Raw genomic sequence first — 24,472 nt, 5'->3', positions numbered from 1 at the left:
TGCAGCTGGGCCTGGGAGCTGCCGGCTGCTCCCAGCCCTTCGGGCACCTCCAGGCTGGAGTTCCTCGGGATCGGTGCCCATCCTCCCGCTGGGCACCGCTGAGAGGGGACAGCTCTGATTTCCAGCAGCTGATAAAGCCAGTGGCTGTCTCCAAAGCAAAACTCGGGCTTCCAGAGGCTCTCTCGAGCTAATGCTTGCGTTTGCCGGGGAAATTTTAACTGCGTGGGAAACGTCACCAAAACCACCTCATCCAGTGCTTTCAGAGTAATCTTTTTGTTGTTGTTGTGCCTAGGAAAGGGAGGCGAGCAAGGGAAAGGACCCTGAGTGGAAGTACCCCCCCAAAAATCAGTATGCTCTTAATGATGAAGGCGTCAGGTGCGAGCCAAAATCGGGGATACAGGCGCGGCTCCCGCTCCTCCAGCCGCGGGGAAGGGGGAAGCAGTTCCGTGCGTGGCTCCGGGTTTATTCCAGCATTTTGGGAGCTGGGAGCAAGAGGGCTGGCGGTGCGGGAGGGATTCAGGATTTAGGATTTTCCCTCTGGCTGCGCACGGAGGGATGCGCCCCCCGCCCCACGCGTGCCCGCGGAGAACCCCCTGCCCTCCTCCGCCCTTCCGTTCACAGGGGAAAAAAGCAAAAAAAAAAAAAACAAACAAAAAAAAGCAAACTAAAAAACAATCCCCAAACCCCTCATTCGCTGCCTAATCCCATTAACTCCTTTGCGTGTTCGCATCTGAACTCCTTCCATTCCCACCCCCCCCGCGCCTCAGGCTCCTCTCCCGGGAGTTCCCCCCACTTCCATCCTTCTAATTTTTTATTTCTGTGTAAAAAAAAAAAAAAAAAAAATCCCTCTTCCCTCCTCCCTTATTCCCCCTTTTCTCCTCCCTTATCCCCCCCCTTCTTTACAAACTTGAAGGTTCTCGGGATTTTCGGGTAAAGTGAAAAAAAAAAGCTAAAAGGGTAAAAAAACCGCACAGTGCAGGTTTAAAAAAAAAAAAAAAGGAAATTTGACTTCCATAATCCCGGCTCTTATCCAGAAATTCGTTCGGATAATGGGAAATACGCTCTCTTAAAAATTATTCGAAATAGATATATATTTAAACAACTGGAGTGCGAGTATTTTAAGAGCCTTACAGGAGACCTTAATCAAACACATCGCCATGGAGAGTTTAGTGGTGGCAAACCCCACGCACTCTCTCATTCCGGGCTTTTCGTGGAATCGAGTTGAGAAATCCGCCGGTAAAAAAAAAAAAAAAAAAAAAAAAAAAAATTAAAAAAAATCCCGAATAAAAGTCTAAAATATTCCCAGGTCAGAGGGGCACCGTCTCATTAAAACCAGCGCGGTCCTGAAACTGCACTGCAGACATTAAAGTGCAGTATTTTTCAATTAGAGCTGACGAATTCAATCAAAATTCCATAGATTAGGATGAAATGAGGCATGGGTCATTTACAGGGGAATTTAATTGCAGAGCCATTAGACAAATAGTATATTTGCCATTCTCACATTATCCATCATTTTAGACATCAATAGAAGGAGCAGCATCTTTACTAATACAGCAGCACTTCCCAATCTCTGCCTGTAAACACTCCCTTTCCCCATAGCTCCTGATTATATCTGATTTCATTTAAAGCCATGGGGGATTATAAATGCTCCTGCAATCAGGTTCATTAGGACTTCAAAAATCTCATTTCTGATTCGCATCGCTTTGCGGATCACCCAGCGCAGCCCGCGCTTAAAAAAAAAAAAAAAAGAAGAAAAAAAAAAAAGAAACAAATAAATAAATAATTTAAAAATCAAACGCTGTTTCATTACCGCGGCCACTTCGGGGTTTGATTATCACCCTGACGAGCCCCTGCTCAGATGGTGAGAGACAAACTCGGCTTCCCACTGGGATCACCACCCCCCCTGCATCCCGGGGGGGGGGGGGGCTCGATCCTGCTCCAGAGGATCCCCGGGTAGGGAAAAACACCAGACGGGACAGGAAAACCTTCTTTTATTTTTATTTATTTATTTTCTTTTTTTTTTTTTTTTTGGCTGTGGGAGGGTGCGCATCACTCCTTAATTCTCCTCAGCTCCTTGCAATCAGAGAGGTGTGTGCAGCAGGGCGGGGAATTCCCATTATTTGGAAATTGTTTTGCAGCTGGACCATCGGTGCTTTTAATACCGCAGGGTGGGAAAACGAGCAGGAGCAGCCCAACCCCACACACACACACACACACACACACAAACACACAAAATAAAAATCCTCGAGGAGAGAGAAGTCTCTGACGTTTTTTTCCTTAATAGCAGCTTTATATTAAACGCCTTTCATAAACCACGCACACCCAGATCCACTTAAAAAAAAATAGCGAAAAAAAAAAGAGAGAAAAAACACAGAAAGCCTTCATTTTCCCCAAATGTATGGAGTGCGCAGCGCTGTGTTAGCTGCCTCAGTAATTTAATTGGAATGAAACGTGAAAAATGTGTCATTTTTTGAAGAATTTATGCATCGCTTCCTGGAAATCTCATTGTCTTAACTAGCAGCCTACTGTGTTCTGTTTAGCAGGCATAATCGCATTTTTATGTGTCTCCGTATTAGAAGTTAATGTGACCTCCCGTCTTTAGCTGCTGGAAAATAATAAAATAACAAAAAAAAAAAAAAAAAAGAAAAAAAAAAAGAAAAATAAGCCTTTCCCCAGAACATCTGCATCAAAACAAGGCGCCGCTAGGAAGGGGGAAAAAAAATCTATCTTTCGTGTATACATATATACATATACAAACATATATACATATATATACATACATATATATATATATATATATATATATATATATATATATATATATATATATATATAAACGGCCTGCCAAACTTATCAACCCCAGCCCGGAGCATCATCCCACTCGGAGCAGCACCACCACCATCATCATCATCATCATCATCATCATCATCATCATCATCATCATCATCCCGCCCGGAGGATCATCAGCACCATCCCACCCAGATCATGATCATCACCATCATCACCATCACCATCACCATCAGCAGCAGCAGCAGCAGCAGCACCATCCCGCCCGGAGCATCATCCCACGGCCGCGCTCCCCCCGCCGCCGGCAGAACGGCGCAAACCTGAGGGACAACACCCGCCACCCTCCCAGTCCCACTAAACATCTCGGATGATTTTTTTACATTTTTTTTTTTTTCCAGAGCGTGTTTTGCCTTTAAATCTCGTTTTTCGCGGCTTTTTTGGGGGGGGTGTCCCGCGTGGGGTCCCCGACGGCCGAGCAGAGCGCGCCCCCTGCCGGCCGAGGGGAGCTGCGCATCCCCCCACGCGTGTCCCGCCCCCCTTCCCTTGTCCCTCTGTCCCCTTGTCCCCCCGTCCCCTTGTCCCCCCCGTCCCTTGTCCCCCGTCCCTTGTCCCTTGTCCCCTCTGTCCCTTGTCCCCCTGTCCCTTGTCCCCCGTCCCTTGTCCCTCTGTCCCCTTGTCCCCCCGTCCCCTTGTCCCCCCCGTCCCTTGTCCCCCGTCCCTTGTCCCTTGTCCCTCTGTCCCCTTGTCCCCCTGTCCCTTGTCCCTCTGTCCCTTGTCCCCTCTGTCCCTTGTCCCCCTGTCCCTTGTCCCCCGTCCCTTGTCCCTCTGTCCCTTGTCCCCCCGGCCCCTTGTCCTCCCCGTCCCTTGTCCCCCTGTCCCTTGTCCCCTCTGTCCCTTGTCCCCCCTGTCCCTTGTCCCCCCCGTCCCTTGTCCCCCTGTCCCTTGTCCCCCCTGTCCCTTGTCCCCCCTGTCCCTTGTCCCCCCCGTCCCTTGTCCCCCGGCCCCTTGTCCCCCTGTCCCTTGTCCCCCCCGTCCCTTGTCCCCCTGTCCCTTGTCCCCTCTGTCCCTTGTCCCCCCCGTCCCTTGTCCCCCTGTCCCTTGTCCCCCCGGCCCCTTGTCCCCCTGTCCCTTGTCCCCCTGTCCCTTGTCCCCCCGGCCCCTTGTCCCCCGTCCCTTGTCCCCCTGTCCCTTGTCCCCCCCGTCCCTTGTCCCCCGGCCCCTTGTCCCCCTGTCCCTTGTCCCCCCGGCCCCTTGTCCCCCTGTCCCTTGTCCCCCCTGTCCCTTGTCCCCCTGTCCCCTTGTCCCCCCCAGCGCAGACCCTCAGCGCTGTTCTAATGCTTTTTTCCCCCCTTCACCCCTCCGGATTTGGGATTTTCTGGGGATTTTTGGGATTCTTTTTTTATTTTTTGGGGAGGATGTGCTCGCCTGGTGGGACTCTCTCTCTCTCTCTCCTCCCCCCCCCCCCCGCGCACACGGATGTAAAACACAGAGTTCTTCCCCAGCACGAGAAAAAAAGGAGCACCAAAATAATTTAGGTGGGGTTGGTTCAAATGCACGGGATGGCTCAGCCAGGATGGGTTTTCCCTGAATCCCCGTCAGTTCCCACCAAAACAGCGCACGGGGTCAAACAGCCACGAAGGGGTCACGGAGATTTGGGATGGGGCATCCCCAGGACTGGCACAAAGTATTTTGGAACACGGGGCAGGATTGGCAATGACTCCTTCTCATCCGTGGGGAGTGGGGGAAGATGTGGAAGCAGCAGATGGAAGCTGGGAGAGGGGGAGAATTCTTTTTCCTCACCCTTTCCATGCTCCACGGGCAGCAGCTCTGGGAGCCAGGAGTGCAAAGTCCAGCCAAACTTGAAAAATTAGTTTTAGATATATATACGATTATAAATAATATCTGTATTTATATATATAAATAATACAATTTTGTGGCTTTAAAAATAATCAACCAAAACAAAGTGCAATTTAGCATTTGGAAGAATTTTGGGGAGCACTGTGGCATGAGGACAGCTGTTCTCCCAAGGGACACACAGCAGGAATTCACCTGGGGAGCCTGAGAGTGTGGGGAAAACAAATCCTTGCTCCTCCTGGTCCCTTTGGCCAGGTCACGGTGGGAAATGAAAACCCGAACTTCCCCACTTTGGGTTTTCCAGTCCCTTCGTGTGCCAGCCTGGGGACAGTGACAGGCTCAAGGGGCACGGGAGGGGCTGGTGCATCCCACGGGAGATGCAGGGAGTTGTGTCACCCTCCTGCATGGAATAACCACAACATTTTTGGCAGCTCCTACATTAAAAAAAAAAAAAAAAAAAAAAGCAAACAAAACCCCCTGAATTTTAAATCTATTTTAGGGTCTATATTAATGCCACTGGACTTTGCATCTTGCTGAGGGCTTCTGCACAGCACTCTGCTTGTGCCACTCCCAGGTGAGGTTTATCCCAGGGGATTTGATGCTCACCTGGGCTGGTTTGAGTCCCATCCCTTCGCACACCTGAGGGATCCTCTATAATGAGCATTATTCCTACCAGCCACTAATCATTTTATTAGTCCTTGAAATCTATTTAGAGCACGATTAGAAGGGAAAAAAAAAATCTATACATATTTCCAGCCGAAAGCACATTTTAGTCCTATCCATCAGGGGAAGCGGCGCTCCGTGGCTCCCCTGACACCAAGGGATGCTCCGGTGCTCCGTGGAAGGATTTGCACCTGGATGTGCCCCCTCACATCACGACTCCTTGGGGCTCCAGCAGCAGGAAGTCACGCAGAGCCTTGGGCACAGGCAGCAGAGGGATGAGGGAATGGCACTGGCTCCCAAAACTGGTGCGGAGCGCGGAGCGGCACCAGTGCTGCAGGCACCGGGCTGTGCCTGCCAGCCCGAAAAGGGACTCGTAGAAAAGCTGGTGCTGCTGCAGAGAGAGGGGCAAGGCCAGCATCACCTCCTGGGCTCGGGCTCCTCCCGGCCGCCAATGAAGCTGCGGGTGTTTAGGGATGAGGATCTAAGGGAAAGGAGGGAAGGAGCCCAGGTGCGGCTATGGGTGAGGGGTCTGGGCACCGACACAGGGAACGGGTGGGGAAGGAATTCTGGAATTCTCCTGTGGAAGCACCTTGGGGAAAGCCAGCCTTGGGGAGGGTGCAGCAGCATCCCACAGAGAGCTGGTGTAGAAGAGACCCTGTTCCTGAGACAGGGAAGCAAAGCAGGATTGGGCTGTGCAGCCTCAGCCTTTCCTTAATTTGGGGGAAAAAAATCCTTTCTGCCATTCCCCAGAACAAGCTGAAAGCTTTATTTGCATTCCAGCTGTCCCTCACAGTCTGTGGGGCCAGGAGCCATCCCAAATCATCCCAGAGTGGGCTGGCCGTGCCTGTTGCACGTCCGAGGAGTTTCCCAAACCAAAACGAGTGATGTGGGCTCCTGCTGGGAAGTGCTATGGCTCCAGGGCCACTTCCAGAGGCTGAGAGTGGATTTTATGGCAGGTTGGGGCAGGGATGCGGGTTCTGAGGATGGTAGAGCTGAAGGGATGCAAACCTGGAGGGCTCAGGTGTGTGGGGCTGCTCTAGGCAATATTCCTTTTGATTTTTCTCTATCCAAGTGAAGTCTGGATGGGGGAAAAAAAACAACCCTGTTCTGTGGGGAAAACAAATCCCTGTTCTATGGGGAAAACCCAGCCAAACCAGCAGTGCTACCTCACCTGGAACACCTCCTCTGGCACAACCTTGGCCCACTCCTGGCAGACTGGGATTTGGGAGTAGGAGTTGAAGAGGACCTCGATGACCTCCGGCACGGCCGCGCAGGATCTCAGCACCTGTGCAGGGACAGTGTGAGGGCTCAGACAGAGAGGCAGGGCCACAGGGGGATAACACCCACCTGCTGCAGCCAGGGTTTGTCCCACCCCCACCACGCCCCAGGCTGGGATAGCCCCGTGGTGGGATCAGGCAGGTGTGGGGCTTCTCCTGGTGCGTTTTGGAGCTCTTGCTCCATCCCTGGAGCAGTGGGAAGTCCCACCCTGCTGAGGCACTTCTTCCTCTGGATGCAGCCCTTGCTCATTATTTACATTTTTGGCTTGTGCCTGACAAGGCAGGATAATATTTTCTTTACAGTTTGATGTAAAACCAATGGAACGCAGAGCCATGAGGCAGCTCCTGCGCCAAGCCTGTCTCTGGCATTCGCTAGGCAGGGAAAAATCTCTCTGGCTCCATCTTGCCCTTCTGCTGGGCCTTCACTCCCATCACTCCCCAACCCCACAGTCCCCTCTCCTTGCCAGGACTGGGGAGCTCTCCCTAATTCTCCCACCCAAAGCTCCCAACCGCAAGAACCCCGGTGCTGGGGGATCTCCGGGCGCCGTTCTGGGGCCGCTACCTTGACGAAGGCAGGGGGCCATATCTTGTGCGAGCCGTGGTTGAGCAGCAGCTGGACGGTGAGGTGGGGACGCAGATCCCCGCGGGAGGCAGCGCCTTGCAGGGCCCAGCCCAGCGGGGACACGCCGTCGTAGTCGATGGCGTTGGCGTCGGCGCCGCGCCGCAGCAGGAGCCGCGCCAGCTCGGCGTTGGCCGCCCCGCACGCCCGGTGCAAGGGGCTCCTCCAGCTCTCATCCCGGGCGTCCACGTCGGCGCCGTGGGCAGCCAGCAGCTGGAAAAGCTGCAGGGAGTCTTCGCCCACGCCCGGGGGATGCCCGCAGAGGATGCCCAGGGCCGTCTCCTCCCGCGCGTTGCGGGCGTCGACGCGCGCCCGGCGCCGCAGGTAGAGGCGGGCGTGGTGGCACAGACGGTGCCTGGCGGCCACGTGCAGGGCTGTGTCCCCTCCCGCCTCGCTCGGCAGCTCCACGGCCGCCCCGTGTCTCAGCAGGAGCTTGGCACACCTGCGGGAAGGTGGGAGGGACCTCCAGGATGGGGTCTGAGGAGCCATGGGGGATGGTGGTGTGGGCTGAGGGTGGAAGTCGTGCTGGAGATGGGGCTGTGGCACTCAGGGATTTTGGGAGGGAGCAGCACAGGTCGGGTAGGGTGGCACGGTGCCCTGGTGCCTTCCACAGTGAGGACAATGGTGTTTTGGACAATATCTCCCTCTGCCCCTTGACCATCCTGGACTGTCCTTAGCCATCCTGACCATCCTGACCATCCTGAACCATCCTTGAATACCATGACCATTCTCAACCATCCTTAACCATCCTTGACTGTCTTCAACTATCCTTGGCCACCTTGAGTGTCCTTGACCAGCCTCAACTATCTTGACTGTCCCAGACCATCCTTGACCATCCCTGACCAATCCTGAACACCTTGACCATTCTAGGCCCACTTGCTTGGATATAAAAATGGATTTTCCTTTTCCTTTTGAGGGAGAACAACCTGTGTTGTGCTCCTGGTCCAGAGGATTTTGTTTTCACAGAATCGCAGAATATCCTGAGCTGGGAAGGACCCACAAGGACCATGGAATCCAAGGGAGGAGCAACAACCTTTAACCACCCCCTGCCTCTTTAATTCTCATCTAAAGCTCTTTTCTTTCAGCTCAGCTGTCACTGGAGCCTTGTGTGAGGTTCTGGGCTGACACAGAAGCAACACGATGGGGAGAGAAGTCCCATCCTGATCCTTCCAGCAGGAGGGATGGGCAAGAAGAGGAACCTCAGGGAGGAGGACAGCACCAGGATATTGCTTGTTTTTCCTGGCCCAGGGGGGGAAATACCAGCACTAAAAGAATGAGATAACACTACTAATAATATACGTGACTTTTTGTGGACCTGCCTCATCACCTCCCCAAAGATTTGCAGGGAGATGGGAGGATTTTCACTGTCCTTGGCAGTGCAGAATCTACAAACACCTCCCTGGGCTGCTTTTCCCGTGCATCTCAAGCCTGAATTTGCCAGGAAAAAAGCTCTGCAGGATCTTTTCCTGCAGCCTGGGCAGGTGTAATGCTCCCAGAGGTGCCAGAGGGTATTCCCCACGGATTCTCTCCTTGGGGTGTGGTTGCATGAGAGTGGATTTGGGTGGGGTTGTGCAATTCCCAAAATCCTCAGATCTTTACTTTCCAATTTCGTTTTTTACATTAGGATGCTGAATCCTTTTCTCAAGGAACGTTCTGTCTCCCTGAGGCTTTTTTGGTGCTTGCTGGCTGCTGTTGGAGATCACTCAGACACCCAGTCTCTTTTATTTGCCTTGTCCATCCTTATCAGGGAATTTGTAGCCCTGATTATAATTATTCTCTTGGGACTTCTAAGGAGTAGCTTAATCCTGGTGTTACAGGTAGCTCTGGCACCCTAAACTAACATATTCAGGGCAAATCAAAGGACCTTTCTGCAGGGAAAAATGGGGAAAAATATTGCTAACTTGGCTGCAAAAATACAGCAGCCTACCCCGTGAGAAAAATCCCCTTTTGTTCTGTTTTTCTTCTTTTTTGGAGGTAGATTAAATCATTCCCATCCAAAGAGGCAGCTGTGCCCAGAGACCCTGGGCACAAACATTGCCCTGGTTTGGGTGAGAGTGCCCAGGCTGAAGATTTCCACCTGCACAGCAGCACAGAGACATTATTCCTCAACAAAACCGGGAGCTGCATCCAGCCCAGCATCCTCACTGTGCCGTGGGGTTTTACCCTTACAGAGAATTCAGCCCTGGGAGCTCAGTTCCTCTTGATCTCATCCCAAATATTCTCCTGTGGAAATGCCATCCTTCCCAGAAGCTGCATCACATTTTTTGGTTACCAAGTTCCAAGGCTCACTTGCTGGAAGAAACCCAAGAAGCTTTATATTAAATTTTCCCCCTGGGGGCTCCTCCCTTGGCACAGAGGGAGTTATGAATAAGGGATGATCTCTTCCAGTGAATGGAAAAGGTGGGAGCCTGGGAGAACCACCTGCCTCCTGTTTGGATATCTGGGCATCAGCAGGTTCTGGGTAGATGCTCTTGTTAACCTTTGAAATCTCTGATCATGAATTCACGAGCTCCAAAACTTCGCCAGCTTTTCTGCCTTCCTGTATTTTTATTCACACCCTGGTTGTTGCCACCAGATCAGACGAAAATCCCATTAAATAAAGCCCAGAGATGGCTTGCTGCTTTTTAAAGGGCTCCTCTCCAATTTTCTGGGAATACTGAAAGAGTATACAGAGTTCAGCTTTCTGACAAGTAAGTTTGTTTTCCGTTCAGCCTGGTACCTAATTTTGACTAATTTAAACTCACTTCCAAGCCATTCCTAACCCATTTGCAGGTGATGAGCGATTTCTCCTTGCTTGGGCAAGTCACTTCTTAGGGTAAAGGAAATTTGGGATGGGCGGTGCTAGTTCTCCACCTTTGCCCTGCCCTGGGCTCCTGGATCAAATAGAATGGAAGAAAAATATTTGGGACTGACTTTTTTTTTATTATTATTATTTTTTCACCCATCAGAGAGTCAGGGCAGGATGTGCCCATTGCCCTCCTCAGGCCAGGATGGCTCCCAGTGGCTGGGATGTAAAATACCCAGCCTGGGAAATGGGATTTATTAGAAATGGGATGCGATGAACAACCAGCAGGAGGAGCAGGAGATTGGGGCAGCGAAGGCTGAGGGAAAATTCCGGTCCCAAAACCCCGCTCAGGCCCCAGTTTCCTTAAGGAGAAACCTCCTGTTTGTTTTTGCCTCCCGTCCCCGCGGTCGGAGCGAGGTTTATCTGTAAAAAGTTTCGTTTTGTCACGTCTTAGAGAGCAGGGCTGAACTTCTGGGCTCTTCATTTCTGCCTCAGGACCCATTTAGGAGCTGCTCCTCCCCAGCTTCCCAAAACGATGGCTCCAAGTGTGTGTTTATTTAGCAAGGCTAAACAGAGCAGAGCGTGAGCTTTAGCACTAGATGATGCTAAGTGCCGGCTTTTCAAATCCCTGGGCTTTGTTTTCCCCCTTGCAGTGCTGCTCATTTCCCACGGCAGGGGCAGTGTCCGGGCTGATGCTGGAACAGCTGGGGGTGCCTGCAGGGTGTCAGTCCCCATCTCCCCGGTATTTGGGAGCCTTGTCTGACCTTGCCAGGCACCTGCCTCCCTGCTCAGCTGCTGTTTCCTGCTCATTCCTCCCAGCCTGTCCCCGGCAGCCCTGCTGTCTGCTCCCCGTCCCGCTGCTCCTTATGGAGCCCCTTGGACACTGGCTGAGCTCCTGCATTGACTCATCCCATCTTTTATCCCCATCCCTCAGCTCTGGGGGCTTGGAGGAGGTGGGTAACTCTGTTTCCAGCTCCCAGGGTGAAGGGAAGGCTAGGAGAAGGGAATTGGTCAGCCTGGCAGCAGGGTGACATCTCCTTATCCCATCCCTTGGCTTCACAGAGCCCTCTTCCCTACGTGCAAGGCTGGAGAAGGGAAATTCCTCCCCAGGCAGGCTCTCCCTGGTGACGAGGGAAGCTCAGGGAGATCTGAAGGAGGACTCTACAGATGTTCAGCATCCCTTCCTCCCATGATGGGAGGCAGGAGCCGTGTCCTGCATCCCTGCCAGGCGCCTTCCCACTGCCCCACGCCTGCTCTCCCCTCCCCGCCGAGGCTCTTCCTCTCCCCCTCAATTATTTTTATTTTATTTTTTTTCGGGGTGCCAATAAAGGCAGGCTCCTTTAATCATCCCCAGCTTTAAGAGGGAAAAGGGAGAGCGCCAGGGAGAGAGTGCAGTGAATTTAGAGACTCATCTTACCCCACCATGTTAATTATCTCGGCTGTAAAAAAGAGGTCAAGGAGAGGAACTCTACTAAATAGGCCGACGTTGGCATGAACAGCTCCTAAAGTGAAGAAGGTAAGACTGAACTTTACTGGAACTTTTTTTTTTCCATCTCTTCAAAAAGCTCCTAGATTAAAGCTCTGATATCCTTTTTGTTGAAATCTCATGGATTCTGAAGCTCAAATGGCTGGAAGGAAGCCCAGATAATTTTTTTTTATCCCAGTCACTGAGAGGCTCAAAGGTTTTAAGTCCTGCCCCCATGGTGAATTGCCGAGTATATGGGAATACAGAAGAACCTGGCACATAGGTGTTCTGGCCATTGTTATCGAGAGGGAGAAAAATAAAATAGCTCTCTATGTAGGTCAATGACCTGCTCTTTGTTGTCAGTAAAAAATTAAGGATGACCTAAAATCTACTACTCAACGAAAAAAATAATAAAATAAAAAAAAAGGAGGCGAGGTAAAGTAGTCTCCCCCTAATCAAAGAGGAAATGTTTGTGTTACCCAAAGCTTGACCTTCTCAGTCTCTAACTTTAGCAAAGTCTTTACGATTGAAAAAGCAGTGGTCGAAACCTCAAACCCTGTCTGAAATGTCTATTAATTTTTGATCTTTCAAGGGAGTTGGCTCAGTTATTGTAGAAGCCCCCGTAGTGCCGGGCGCTGCAGTTAAGGGGCTCTCAGCATTTCCATTATAAAGCCCCAATATTCCAGGGCTTACAACTCAGCTGTTGCCACGTTGGGGCTGTCTGATCCCCTTGGTGGCTGTGCTGCCATCCCCCTCTGCCTTCCAAGGGAACAGAACATGCAAATCAGTGAGAACAGATCAGTTTTTATGTATATATATATATATAAATTTTTTTTTTTTCCAAGCTTGGAAGCAAACCAGGGCACCTGGATGTCTGTGGAGATCACCTGCATACCCTGGGGTGGTTTGGTCACCCCATCTCTTCAGGGGGAGAAGGCTAAAATCAGGGAAGCACTGATGTGGCTGGAGGATGAAGTTTAAGGCGTAAAGGGAACTCAGGTGGAGGAATTAAAGCCAGCTCTTGTTAAACACAGAGCTGCTTGTAGCATCCTCCCTTCCCCATCCTGGTCCTTGCAGCCCTCATGGCACCAAGGATGTATTGGATTCATCCCTAGATTTTTGGCTGAACCAGAAGCTGATTAATATTTGATTTTTGGTTATCTTGCAGAGATGCTTATTTATAAGCTGGGATCAAATCGTTCCCTCTCTGGCTGCTTCCCTTCTCCAGAACTCTCTCCCTGTGTCGTGGTCCATGATATGCTGGAACTTTGCTTTCACCACCTACTTCAAGTTAATCTTGCCTGCCTGGAGGGGAGAGGATTGAAGCCAGGCTGGCTTTTCAGGGAAGCTGGTGGAATTCACTATGGCCCTAAGAAGTTTCATCAGGATAATATCAAGTGGCTGAGCTCTTCAAAAAAAAAAAAAAAAAAAAATCCTGATTCCATATGTCTAACCATCCAGGCACTTAAAGTCCTACAGAAACATATTTTTCTCTATTTTCAAGGCAATTTTTATGCTCATCTGTGTGATGCTGATCCAGGGTCAGATGTGGGTGCACATGGATGTGGCCTGACTATGAACCGAGGTGGATCCATACGTGGCTTGTGTGGGGTGAGGGGGTGGGAGCATTGCTCCACATCCCATAGACCCATCCTGAGCATCTCCCGGGGGGCGTGTGCTGCATCTGGGATGCGGGACATACTGATTTTAGGAGAAATAGTCAGGAAAGAGGAGGAAACAAAAGCTGAAGCTGGGTTGCTCCTGTCCATGGCAAGCAGACTTAGGCTGTGCACCAAAGAAGACTTAGGCTGTGCCTGGCACCAAAATGTCTTTTTTTTTTTTTGTCTCTGCTGTGGCAGCTGGGATATCTGCGAGCACATGGGAAGCCTTGCCATGGACCACAGCATCTGTTTTGCTTCCCACAGGCAAAACTCCTGGGCTCCGTGCACAGAGGATGCTCAGCGAGGTTACCACGGAACCCCCGAACCATTTGGGTTGGAAGGGACCTCAAAGCCAAACTCATTCCTGCCGTGGGCAGGGACACCTCCCAGTACCCCAGGTTGCTCCAAACCCCATCCTTGGGCACTTCCAAGGGCAGTGGGATGCTGCTGGATGCCCTCTCCTTACCGCAGGGAGTCCTGGCTGGTGCAGAGGTGCAGCGGGGCCGTCCCCTCGTCGCTCTGCAGGTTGGGGTTGGCTTTGTACTCCAGCAGCAGCTCCACGCAGTCGCTGTGTCCCCCCAGGCAGGCCTCGTGCAGGGGTCCCTGTCCCCCCGGGGCCAGGTTGGGGTTGGCCCCACGGCGCAGGAGGTGCCGCAGGAGGTCGGGGTGGCCGTGGCGGGCGGCGAGGCACAGAGGGGTGCTCAGCTCCCGCCTCTCCTCCAGAGCCCACAGCCCTGTGGGACACAGGGATGGGATGAGCCCCCGGATTCCCATCCCCTGCCCAGCAGCCTGGTGGCTGAGCCAGCTCCAGACACCACTTTTCCTGTTTTTCTCTGTGAGGGATTTGTCTTTACAGACAAGCTCTGAGTCTGCTGGTAGATAAAACCAACACTGAAAGATTAAAGAAACAGCGAGATGCATTTCACTGATTGATGAATGGAAAAAGATATTTGCCTTTACAAACAAACTGTAGGATTGCTGATAAATGAAATTGGATATTGAAAGATGGAAGAAGCAATGGGGAAAAACTATGAATTTTAGAAGAATTAAAAATTAAAAGGGAGGGTTATACATTAGAGGGGAATCTCAGGTATCAGAAGTTCTGGGAAGTCTGTGCCTCTCAAGTACCTCAAAGGGGAAAGAGAGGGAAATGCAGCTGGGAAAATAGGATAAAAAGGGAGGCAGCATCCTCCAAAAATTTGAGAGATCCCAGGGGAACGTCCCCTGGCCTGTCCCTTTATTCAAATAAAGTAATGGGACTCCTCCGTCTCCTTTTTGGACATAAACCTCTGGTGTTTGGGGATTCATTTTCCTGACATCTGCCAGCTTTAGGTGGGGCTGGTTGCATTTGGTGGCTCTGACTGCAGCAGGCAAGAGGGGAAACAAAACTTCCTCGGTGTGAGCCCATCCAGAAGCAGGATTTTATGTGGAATCAGGTGGGCAAGCCAACGCCCTGCTGGCCACCAGGGCACACGGTCTTGTGTGCAAGTGGCTGGCAGGAGCTAAAAGGCAGCTCATGAATTTCCCAGGAAAGGAAAAGCTGTCTTTGCTGGAAGTGAAGGCACCCAAGCCAGGTGGGAGGTGATGGAGGGCTGGGCTTGGGATGTGCTGGGTTTGGGATCAGCCAGAGCCAGGAATTGCATTTCCCAGCAGCTCCAGGACCTCCTGGACCATTTCTTAGGCATGGTGCTCCATGAGGAGTATCACCTCAGGAGGTACCACCATCCTGAGGGCATCTTATCCTCCCAGATAGGACCATGAGGAATTTGGGCTGTGACCCTTCCTGAAAGCATTCCCAAGATACACAGTGTCTAATCCCTACCTGAAGAAACAATGTGGATGCATAGATTTTACACTTCCACTGGGTTAGTACATGCAGAAGAGAAGAAAATATTAAAAATTATGAGTATTAATGACCAGAACTGTGGGCTAACCAGAAACCTTGGGAACACTTAATAAACAGCTAAATGCACTGAACCTGTCCTGTTTAGGGTTAGTAAATACCCATTTATTTCATTTTCCCATCCTGGCCTTTAAAGGAAAAGTACCTGAGAGTCCATAAGAGGCTTGGCTTTTCACCTGCCACTCCAGCTCGTTCTTACTGATCTCAAAGACCAGGTTGACATCTTGGTGGTATCGCTCAGTCAGGACCTGGAGGGTCCTCAGGTCTCCCGTGATCAGGGCTGTGTAAAACCTGGCGATGGGAGCACGAGGTGGAGCTGCTAAGGGATGCTCCGGATCCAATCTGGAGGAAATCCTCAGCTTTCCTGTCACAGCTCCTGGTGACTTGTTCATTCCAGTGCTGCCCAGTGTGCAGGTCCTGGTTGGGGGGATAGCCAGGCTTTTATAGTTCATTGTTTCCATCCTCTTGGCTCATTGTCTAATTATAATCCAGTCCAGGCTCTGTTGTGGAATATTTATAACTCCAGAGGGGTTGGAGCACGATGGACAAAGGGTACAGTGAGGGTCAGGCAGTCACCAGGCCATGCTGCAGCAGCACCTCTTGGATTAAATTGCTGAACTACTTGGAGGCTCCAGCTTGGGACAGGGGTGTTTAGGCTGGGAGGAAAACAGTGAGTAGTGTTTAGGAAACTGAAAAAAAAAAAAAAAAAAAAGGGAAATTTAGTCAACTGCTGCCTGTTCATCCCCAGTAACCTCATCTGTGTCCTCTGAGCTCTGGGAGGTTTCTTCCCCACCCCCTCTATTTTCTTTCTTTCATGGTGGTGCTCATATGAGATTCCAGTTTTGTGGTTGCTCTTTGGAAAAATCTGGGCTATGTGTTCCTGGCGAAGCCTGGAGTGTTGAGATGTTCCTGCAGGGGTGCAAAGGCCAGGGAGGTACAAATCCTCCTGGGGCTTTGGCAGGGGGAGCTGCTCCCCCAGACAGTATAGGAGAGAGAAAGCATCCAGACTTCTGCCATGGGATACCAGCAGAGCTTTCCCTGTTCCCACTTCCCCAAGGCTCCTCTCCTCAAGGTCACAGGAGAAATCCATGGTGGGACAAGAATAGAGATTGGCATCTTGTGACTTGGAGGCTCTGGGTGACAAAGCCTCCCCTTGCCAGCCCTCCATCCACCTCTTAGGGGAATAAACCTGGTCAAAGCAGATTTTGGGATGTTAAGCCAGAGCTGGGACACTGCATGATTCCCTCTGCATGGAGTCAACCTGAGGCTGGGAGAAAATTTTGGGACCTTCCTGGGAATCCTGAGCATCCTGTGCTGCCAGAGCCACCTGAGGTTCCTCTGTGTGTGTCCTCAGCATGGCTGTGGTGACATTCACCTCTGGCCCTGGAGACTGTGGGAAGGGCATGGAGCCCCAAAAACTCCATGGTGTGTCCATGCAGGATGGGTTTGCTGAGCTAAGGGGTTCTTGGTGAAGGACCCCCCATAAGGTCCCTATTCATGGGAAGCAGCATTGGGAGCTAATTTGAGGCCACCCTAGGTGGTCATCTGTGTTTTCTCCTTCTTTTCTCCTTCATCTCAAGGCTGGCATTCCCACCTGGCTGTCCACAACCTCTCTGTTGCTTTGGAGCCTCCAAACCCCCTCATTTTTCTCTCTGGTTTTACCACTTGTTGCTGTTCTGCTCCACCCAGCCTTTCTGTGCCCATTCCCCCCTCTGGTATGAACTGAACCACCTCCTCCAAGCGCTGCTCTGGTATGAAAAACATCCTCGTTTATCCCCTGGGGTCCTTCAGCCAGCACAGGAGAAGGTCTGGAGATCCAGGGAGCGGCACAGACAGAGATCATTTACCTCAGGAGCTTGTCCTGAGTCTCGTTCCCACAGCCTGGCTTGCTTTTCCTCTCCTCTCATTAGCAGCCCTGTAATATTTTTGTGGTGACGTGGAGGAATCCTGCCTTCACATGTCCTTGCTCACACCAAAGGGGTCACCTTCCCCAGGCAGGGATTACCTCCCTGGGTAAATTTAGCAGGGAGTCCAGACCCTGTGGGTCAGACCTGGGCTAATTTCGTTATTGGGGGTGTGCATGTGTACGAGTCTGGTATTAAATTGCCCTTGAGAGCGTGTTGAAACACCCCGTGACCCTTCTCGATCAGAACCTATTTGCATATAAACACTCGAGTCTCAGGCCAGGATTAACTCGAGGCTGAGGGAGGGGCTTAAAAATAGCCTGGGACAGCAAGAGTGGAGAGAAAATGTCCCTTGGCAAACAAATCTCCGGAGTCTGGGCTCCTGCAAGCCAAGCCAAGCCAAGCCAAGCCAAGCGCTGTTTCCAGCCAGGAGCGCAGAGCGGTGTGGGGATGGAGCGATGCTGCTGTGGATTTAATGGGAACGCAGCTGCACAGGCAGGTGGGATTTACTGCAGAGAGGAGCCAGGACAGCTGGGGAACATCCTGGGCTTGGCCAGGAGCAGGGGCAGAACCCCCCGGCGGGGTTTGGAAGGAAAACGAGGGCGTTTCATCTGCTTGTAAAGCACTTGCTGTGTTGAGGCAGCGAGTTTGGATGGTGGAGGGAACCCCATGAGCCTCTCCTCTGGCACTGCTGTGCTGTAGAGCCTTGGGCACATCACCTGCCATCACAGCTTTGTGATCCCTGAGGATCTGATCCTGCGAAAATGAAGGCTGGGATCATCCTGCTGTGTCCTTACTTCAGCAGGGATGTCCCTGCACAGACCAGAGCTCCAGAAAGGGGTGAGGGTGAGCACTTGTAGCCTCGCCCTCATCAATCTCCAGCGCAGGGGGAGCGTCTTCCCCTTCTCCCCGTGCCCGACTCTTTGCAGAGCACACCTCATTGAACAAAACATTAAGCATTTCCCTTCCTCAGATCAAGTGTGTCTATTAATAATGGCTTCAATTGCCTGCTCCGGCTTCCCATTACCAGGAAAACTCATTCCTGGCACAGGCAGGAGCACAACACGCAACAGCAAAAGGTTTTAGAGAGAGCTCGTCCCCCAAGTTCAGCTGCCACGTAACTCACCCCTCACTCCGGGGAGATCTCAGCCCTCCTGGTTCCAAAAGCCACGAGGCTGTTTTGTTAAAACATCCAGGTGTGCACAGCCCCTGGCACCACCGCCCTGATTTACAGCTGCCCTCTGGCAGCAGGGAATGGCATTTTTATCATTATCATTATTATTTTTCCAGAGAGGTTTCCAGTGCAGTGCGGGAGCCTGCAGCGCTGCCTCCTCCGGAGTGGCTGATTTAAACCTTGCATTCCCTCCCAGCCCTTCCCAGATAACTTGGACAGGGTCCCTGTGATGGCAGTGTGCCCCCAGCACCCCACGGCTGTGGGACTGAGGGGTGGGCAGGCAGGATGGCAATGCCCCCACTGCCCCAAACCTACCTTGGAGCGATGTGAGGGCAGCTCTCCTGGGTGATGGGCACTCATCCCCCCTGGATCACCATCCCTGGCCGGGCAGAGGGAGGCGTGATGAAGTTCAATGCCTTCTCTGTAGGAGCCAGGTGCCACCTTGCAAAGAGCCACCCTGCCCCCGGCGCGTCCCCACGTTTATATTTGCAGCTCTCCGTGTGACAACACTGCCCAGTTATGCGGCTGGGTCAGGCTGTGGGATGAGCCCCTGCCAACACACCCGTCCCTGTCCCTGTGCCTGGGGAGGGGGTCATGCCTTAAACCCCACCAAAAATACTTTTGCAGATGCTGCTGCTTAGCTCTTCTTTAGAAGCTGCTGCCCCGGTGAAATATAAACTCATGCTGAAACTGCATTGATTTTGTCCAGTTTTTATTGGAAATTAGATGATATTTAAGCATTTCCCTTTAACAGCTCTATATAATATAGAAAGGTCCTGTGCTACAGTTAGTTTATAGTGGCCCACCTTTGTCAGATATAAAAAATTCAATAAACCCCTCCCCAATAAACCCCAGTTATAACTGCACCACTTTCCTTTTTCCCTTCTCTTTCCCCATCAATTATAAGAATAATAATAATAATTAAAAATAGCTCTTAGCTTAAGTAAAAATCCAAGGCTTCCCTTCTCCCCACCTCCCTGCTGAAGAGCTGCAGCTGTGTTAATTATCCTCTGGGAATTCAGTCCTGGGGCACATCCTCTTTTAAATGTGGAGCCCTCCCAGTTATTTAACCCCTGAGTTATGTGCTCATGGAATGTCACCCTGTGTGCCGGGCTGGAACACCAGCTCGGGCTGACCTTCCATCACACGTCTCCCATACAGTGTCAGGATCAGAGGCTCCTTGTAGGGTCCATAATGTGGGATTTCCTCCTGGGATGGGAGAAGCCAATCTGTGAATTGCCTCGTGTCACCATCACCACTCACAGACTGCCACTAAAAAGGATTTATAAAGGATTACAAGGTGAGGACACAGCGCTGGGCATCTCAGGACTCATATCCTGGTCCTTTATCCCTGACTTGAGGGATTTGAAGCAGATTCACCCCATTCCTTAACTGGAATTCCACCACTGTCATGGCTATGGGAGGTGGAAGCAGAGGAGCTGGATGGCCACCACGAGCTTCAACAAGCCCTTGACTTGGTTTCACGTCATCCTGAGCTGTTTAGCTCCTGAGCACAATTAGTTTTTGACACCTGAAAGCACCAGGCAGTTGTGGAAGTTATTTATGGACTGGAGGATGTTTCCTAAGCACACCCTAACTAGAAAGTTATGGACATAATTGCTTGCCCTCTGGGATGCAGAAGAACAAACCCAGCTATCCCGTGCTGCCTACACCCATTTCTGGGGGATTGATTTATCCCTTTCCACTGGACACATCAGAACTTGGCCTGTCAGTGTTAATTAGTGGGGCCTTGGCTTGGTTCATCAGGGCTCCCAGCTCTCCTGGAGCAGCTGCACTTTCAGGAGGGAACCACCTGGTTTGTGCTGGGCTCTGCCCCCATTCCTGCCCCTCTTCCCATCCCCGGTGAGGCAGGGGCTGCTAATGACATATTGCGGTGTGGTGGGAAGAGCAGCTGCTCGTTTGTCACAGCAGGACTGGCAATGTCAGCACGTTGTCCCCACTGCCACCCTCTGCCCTCCCACTCTGGATGCGGAGGAGCGAGGGGCCAGGACTTCGGGGTGCCCCTGATGGGTGAAATGTGGTGTCACCAGCAGGGCAGGGACACCCCGGGACCGGGAGATTTGAGGGAGCAGGGATGGGTTTGTACATATAAAATGGAATGGTGGCTCAGGGCAGGACCCTGCTTTAGGGTTCTGGGTGGGTCAGAAAGGAGGATCTGGCAGGTTTTGGGACCGTGTGTTCCACACCAGCGACCCTTGGACCCACCCACGGGGGGGATGTGGGGACCACCACTACAAGTTTCCATCGCCCTTGGAAACTACTCCAACCCCCAAATCCCTGATGCCTTCTAGCACTTCTCCCTGCCCAGCACCCCCTCCCTCCCTGAGAGACGTTTTGGGATCCGAGTGGTGGCATTTGGGATGGAGCCGAGTGAGTAATTAGAGTAATTATGGGTGTAGCCTCACAAATTTTGCGCTAATGGCTCGTTTGCATGATTCCCCTCTCCTGCTAATCTCCCAGCCCTTTCACTGCTCCCATTATTCCTGAAGAGAGACAGGATTGCACCCAGGCCTTAACCTCTCCTCAAACTTTCACTGGGGCTGAGAGCCCTAAAAACTCCTTACAAATCCTTTTCCCACAGGAGCCCACCATGCGCAGTCCAGTCTTATTAGCTGATAGCTTCCCTCGCTGTCCAAATAGAATTTATTTTATTTTATTTTTATTTCCGGAGCTTGAGTTATTTTTACTGACAAAACCAAAATCCCCCTCCGCTGGTGGGCAGGCACAGTGGCTTCTCCTTGCTGCACAGAATTCCACAAATTATGTAGTGCCTGGAGTGGGAATACTTGTCCTGGGAGGGAAGCAGGGTATTTGGGTTTCCCATTGACATATGTCACATTGAGTGGATAAAAAACAAACAAACAAACAAACAGCCTTGGACCCAGAATTACTTTTTTTTTTTTTTTTTTTTTTTTTTTTTAATGGTTTCTGGAAGCTAAAGCAGTGCTGGAAATCCTTTTGCTTCCTGCTAACCACAGCCCTGCTATATCCATGCAGAAGCTGTGGCCCTTCCAGGACATGAAGGCGAGTTCCTTGAGTTTTCTTTTCCCTGCTGCTGGGACCTGGCTCTCTTCTCCGGGCTCTCCTTGCTGCAGTTCCTTGTTTGCTGTTGAGAGGAATGAGGGATTTGTCTTTACAGACAAGCTCTGAGTCTGCTGGTAGATAAAACCAACACTGAAAGATTAAAGAAACAGCGAGATGCATTTCACTGATTGATGAATGGAAAAAGATATTTGCCTTTACAAACAAACTGTAGGATTGCTGATAAATGAAATTGGATATTGAAAGATGGAAGAAGCAATGGGGAAAAACTATGAATTTTAGAAGAATTAAAAATTAAAAGGGAGGGTTATACATTAGAGGGGAATCTCAGGTATCAGAAGTTCTGGGAAGTCTGTGCCTCTCAAGTACCTCAAAGGGGAAAGAGAGGGAAATGCAGCTGGGAAAATAGGATAAAAAGGGAGGCAGCATCCTCCAAAAATTTGAGAGATCCCAGGGGAACGTCCCCTGGCCTGTCCCTTTATTCAAATAAAGTAATGGGACTCCTCCGTCTCCTTTTTGGACGTAAACCTCTGGTGTTTGTGGATTCATTTTCCTGACACTGTCGCTTGTTTTGTGCTCTGGTGTTGCCGTGGCTCCCTTCACCCCTCCCCATGTTTCCGTGAATCCTGGCTGCCTTTTCCCACTTGGGAAAAACGAAGCAGGGTAAATCTTAAAACAATAAAAGCTGGAAAAGGGCATTAGGAAATGCTGGTTTGGAGCTGCCCTCCTGGGAAGGAAACAGCTTCATTTTGGGCTTCTCTCCCCCTTTGCTTCTGCGTGCATTTAGTTGTATCGTTAATGATGATTTTCTTGTTAATTCGAGCAACTTGAAGCACCAAAACTTGTCAGGAGAGGAGAATCCAACCTGTAGGAAGCTGCATGGTTTTGTTTGGAGAGGCGCAGAGGAGATTAGGGATGGGATAAGGAATTTTCTAGAGAATTAGGAAAAGTTGGAAAGGATGTGGAGTTGGCATTTCCATGCTCTTTGGCTTTCAGGCTGCTGGGCAGGTGGGTGCAGAGCCTGGCAGTGCCCTGCCCCAGGCTGGCACCTGGTTTGGGGGTTTGGGGTGGGATGTGGTTCTCTCCTTGCTGGCACATCCCCTGGGGTTTTCCCTGCTGTGCCAAGAAAAGGGATTTCAGCCCAGGGCTGTAATAGCCCCCAGGTGCTGTCCAAACCCGAACAAGAACCCCAGATGATTTGGGGATTTTATGCAGCTTGTTATCTTAGGTGTAGGGGGTTTAATTTTTTTTTTTATTTGAAATCCCAGCACGAAATAATCCTCTTTTTCTGGTCGGAATAGAAATAGATTGATGCCACGAGGCAAAAAAAAATATAATAAAATAAAAGGCAGCTCTACCCAGTGCTGCGCTGATTTGCAAGGCTAGTGAGAGACTACAGAAGGCGTTTTCAAATAGACTCCGATATTTTCAGTGCTTGAAGAGGGCCCGACTACATGACACCTTTTTTGAAGCCCTGATTTACAATGGCCCCAGGCTGAGTGCATTATAATTTGCTGCGAGAAGTTCCAAAGTCGCAGTACTTTCAATAATGAGGAGAGAAACCCTAATACGGGAAGACTTTTTTTTTTTTTTTTTTTTTTTTTGGCATTGTGTTCAATGAAAAGCTAAAAATGTGCTAATTTGTAAGTCCTGTTGTGGTAGTGGCATCGGAGGCTTTTGAAATGCGTTACTGACTTGGGGAGTATTAAGGAAAAATGACATTTTGCTACTAGCAGAAAAGTCAATTATAATGTTTCCACACTTTAGAAAATTGCTGATGCAGGATGGGAGTTAATAGAACAGTCAGCTTCACTTTGTGTTACTGGATTTGGGGAGTTTTGCTGAGAAATGTCGGCTTGTTTTTTAATTCTGATGGCAACCTCAATAATGGGCTGCCACGGGTGCTGTGTGGCTGGGACTCCTCTCAGGGAGGGTGTGATGCATTGCCTTGGGTTGTTGCCACCTGGAGCTGGTCCCTGTGCCAGCCTGGCACGCTGCAGCCTGTACAAGAGCAGGGAAAACCAGCGTCAATAAAGATTCAGCGTTCTGCAGTCGCTCTGATCCCTCCCTGGTGGGGCAGGAGCGCTGAGCCTGCTGCACTTTGCAAAAGAGCCCTGATCACTTATTTAAAAACATTTAAAGCCAGAAACAGGAGGAAAGAGCTCTCCTTCCCCACTGTGCTCTCGATGGAGTATTTCCTCCTCATCTCCTGGAGAAGAAACAGCAGAAGACTTTCTGTGATCTCTTGAGGAAAAGGGGGTGGGAGCCCTGGGACACTCACTGTGCTTGCCAGAGAGTTTTAGTGCTGCTGGTGAAAACCCCAGTGCTGGAGCAGTTTGCTTTCAGGCAGGCAGGGGCAATCCCAGTAATCCCATCTCTGGATTGGTACAGCTGAGGAGGCAGAACAGCTCATGCTCATCTATTCCCAACTCTCTGCCATGGGCAGGGACACCTTCCACTGTCCCAGGCTGCTCCAAGCCCCAGTGTCCAACCTGGCCTTGGACACTTCCAGGGATCCAGGGGCAGCCACAGCTTCTCTGGGCACCCTGTGCCAGGGCCTCCCTACCCTCCCAGGGAGCAATTCCTTCCCCAGAGCCCATCTACCCCTGTCCTCTGGCAGTGGTAAGTAATTCTCTGTGCCCTGTCCTATTCCAAGTGTAGGGCTGTATTTAAAGCACAGTAAAATCTACAGGGCAGGGAAATGCCAAGACTTTATTTCTTCTGCTCCCCCTTCCAGGTGTTCCAAAGAGGGGCTCCTGCTTGGTGTAGCTCAAACTGGGAGATGGGGGAGTGAGCATGAAGACTTTTATAGAAAAGTCATGTCATATGTAGTTCTCCTGGGTTTGCAGGAAGCAATTAAGCCAATTAATTTATTGGTAAATTATCTGATGATGAAGTAGGAAATAACTGCAATGAAACACTGACATTCACATTAATACCAAATTAGTTACTGTATTATGACTGTTCTTACAATGAATGCCCAGTAATTTAATAGTAATGGGACATTTAAATAATTTAGCTGATAATTCTCTAGATCACTTACATATATAAATGAGCATGACAGCTTCTCTCAACTTTGCTGCTGCTGCTGGATTGCCTCCACACCAAGAGGCAGAGCAGCCTGGCCCCCTCTTTGCTGTCCCTCGGAACTTACCTTTGGCTGGGTGGAAGAGGCAGGATTTTTCTCCTCCATCAGACTGTGGGAATGCTGTGGCTGGAAAACTGAGTGCAGTTGTGCTGGGCTTAGCAAAGCCACAACTTTCTTACCTCTTTCCATGAAAGATCTCTGGGTGGAGATGTTGGAGGAGCATTTCTAG

The 24,472-nt window shown here is 50.8% G+C and overlaps 1 protein-coding gene across 1 annotated transcript; it reads right to left on the bottom strand.

Annotated features, from left to right (window-relative positions):
- Positions 1 to 5,509: 5,509 nt before the first annotated feature.
- ASB18 (ankyrin repeat and SOCS box containing 18) lies at positions 5,510 to 16,063 on the bottom strand. The gene is made up of 5 exons (XM_062506730.1): positions 15,160 to 16,063; positions 13,578 to 13,845; positions 7,144 to 7,642; positions 6,476 to 6,589; positions 5,510 to 5,695 (listed from the first exon to the last, which is right to left on the bottom strand). The coding sequence occupies exons 1-5, from the start codon at positions 15,473 to 15,475 to the stop codon at positions 5,510 to 5,512; spliced, it is 1,383 nt and encodes a 460-aa protein (XP_062362714.1). The 5' UTR covers positions 15,476 to 16,063.
- Between the last annotated feature and the right edge of the window lie 8,409 nt (positions 16,064 to 24,472).

Source organism: Cinclus cinclus, chromosome 21 (assembly GCF_963662255.1).
Source record: "Cinclus cinclus chromosome 21, bCinCin1.1, whole genome shotgun sequence".
Classification (NCBI taxonomy): domain Eukaryota; kingdom Metazoa; phylum Chordata; class Aves; order Passeriformes; family Cinclidae; genus Cinclus; species Cinclus cinclus.
This window is presented reverse-complemented; position numbering and strand designations above follow the sequence as displayed.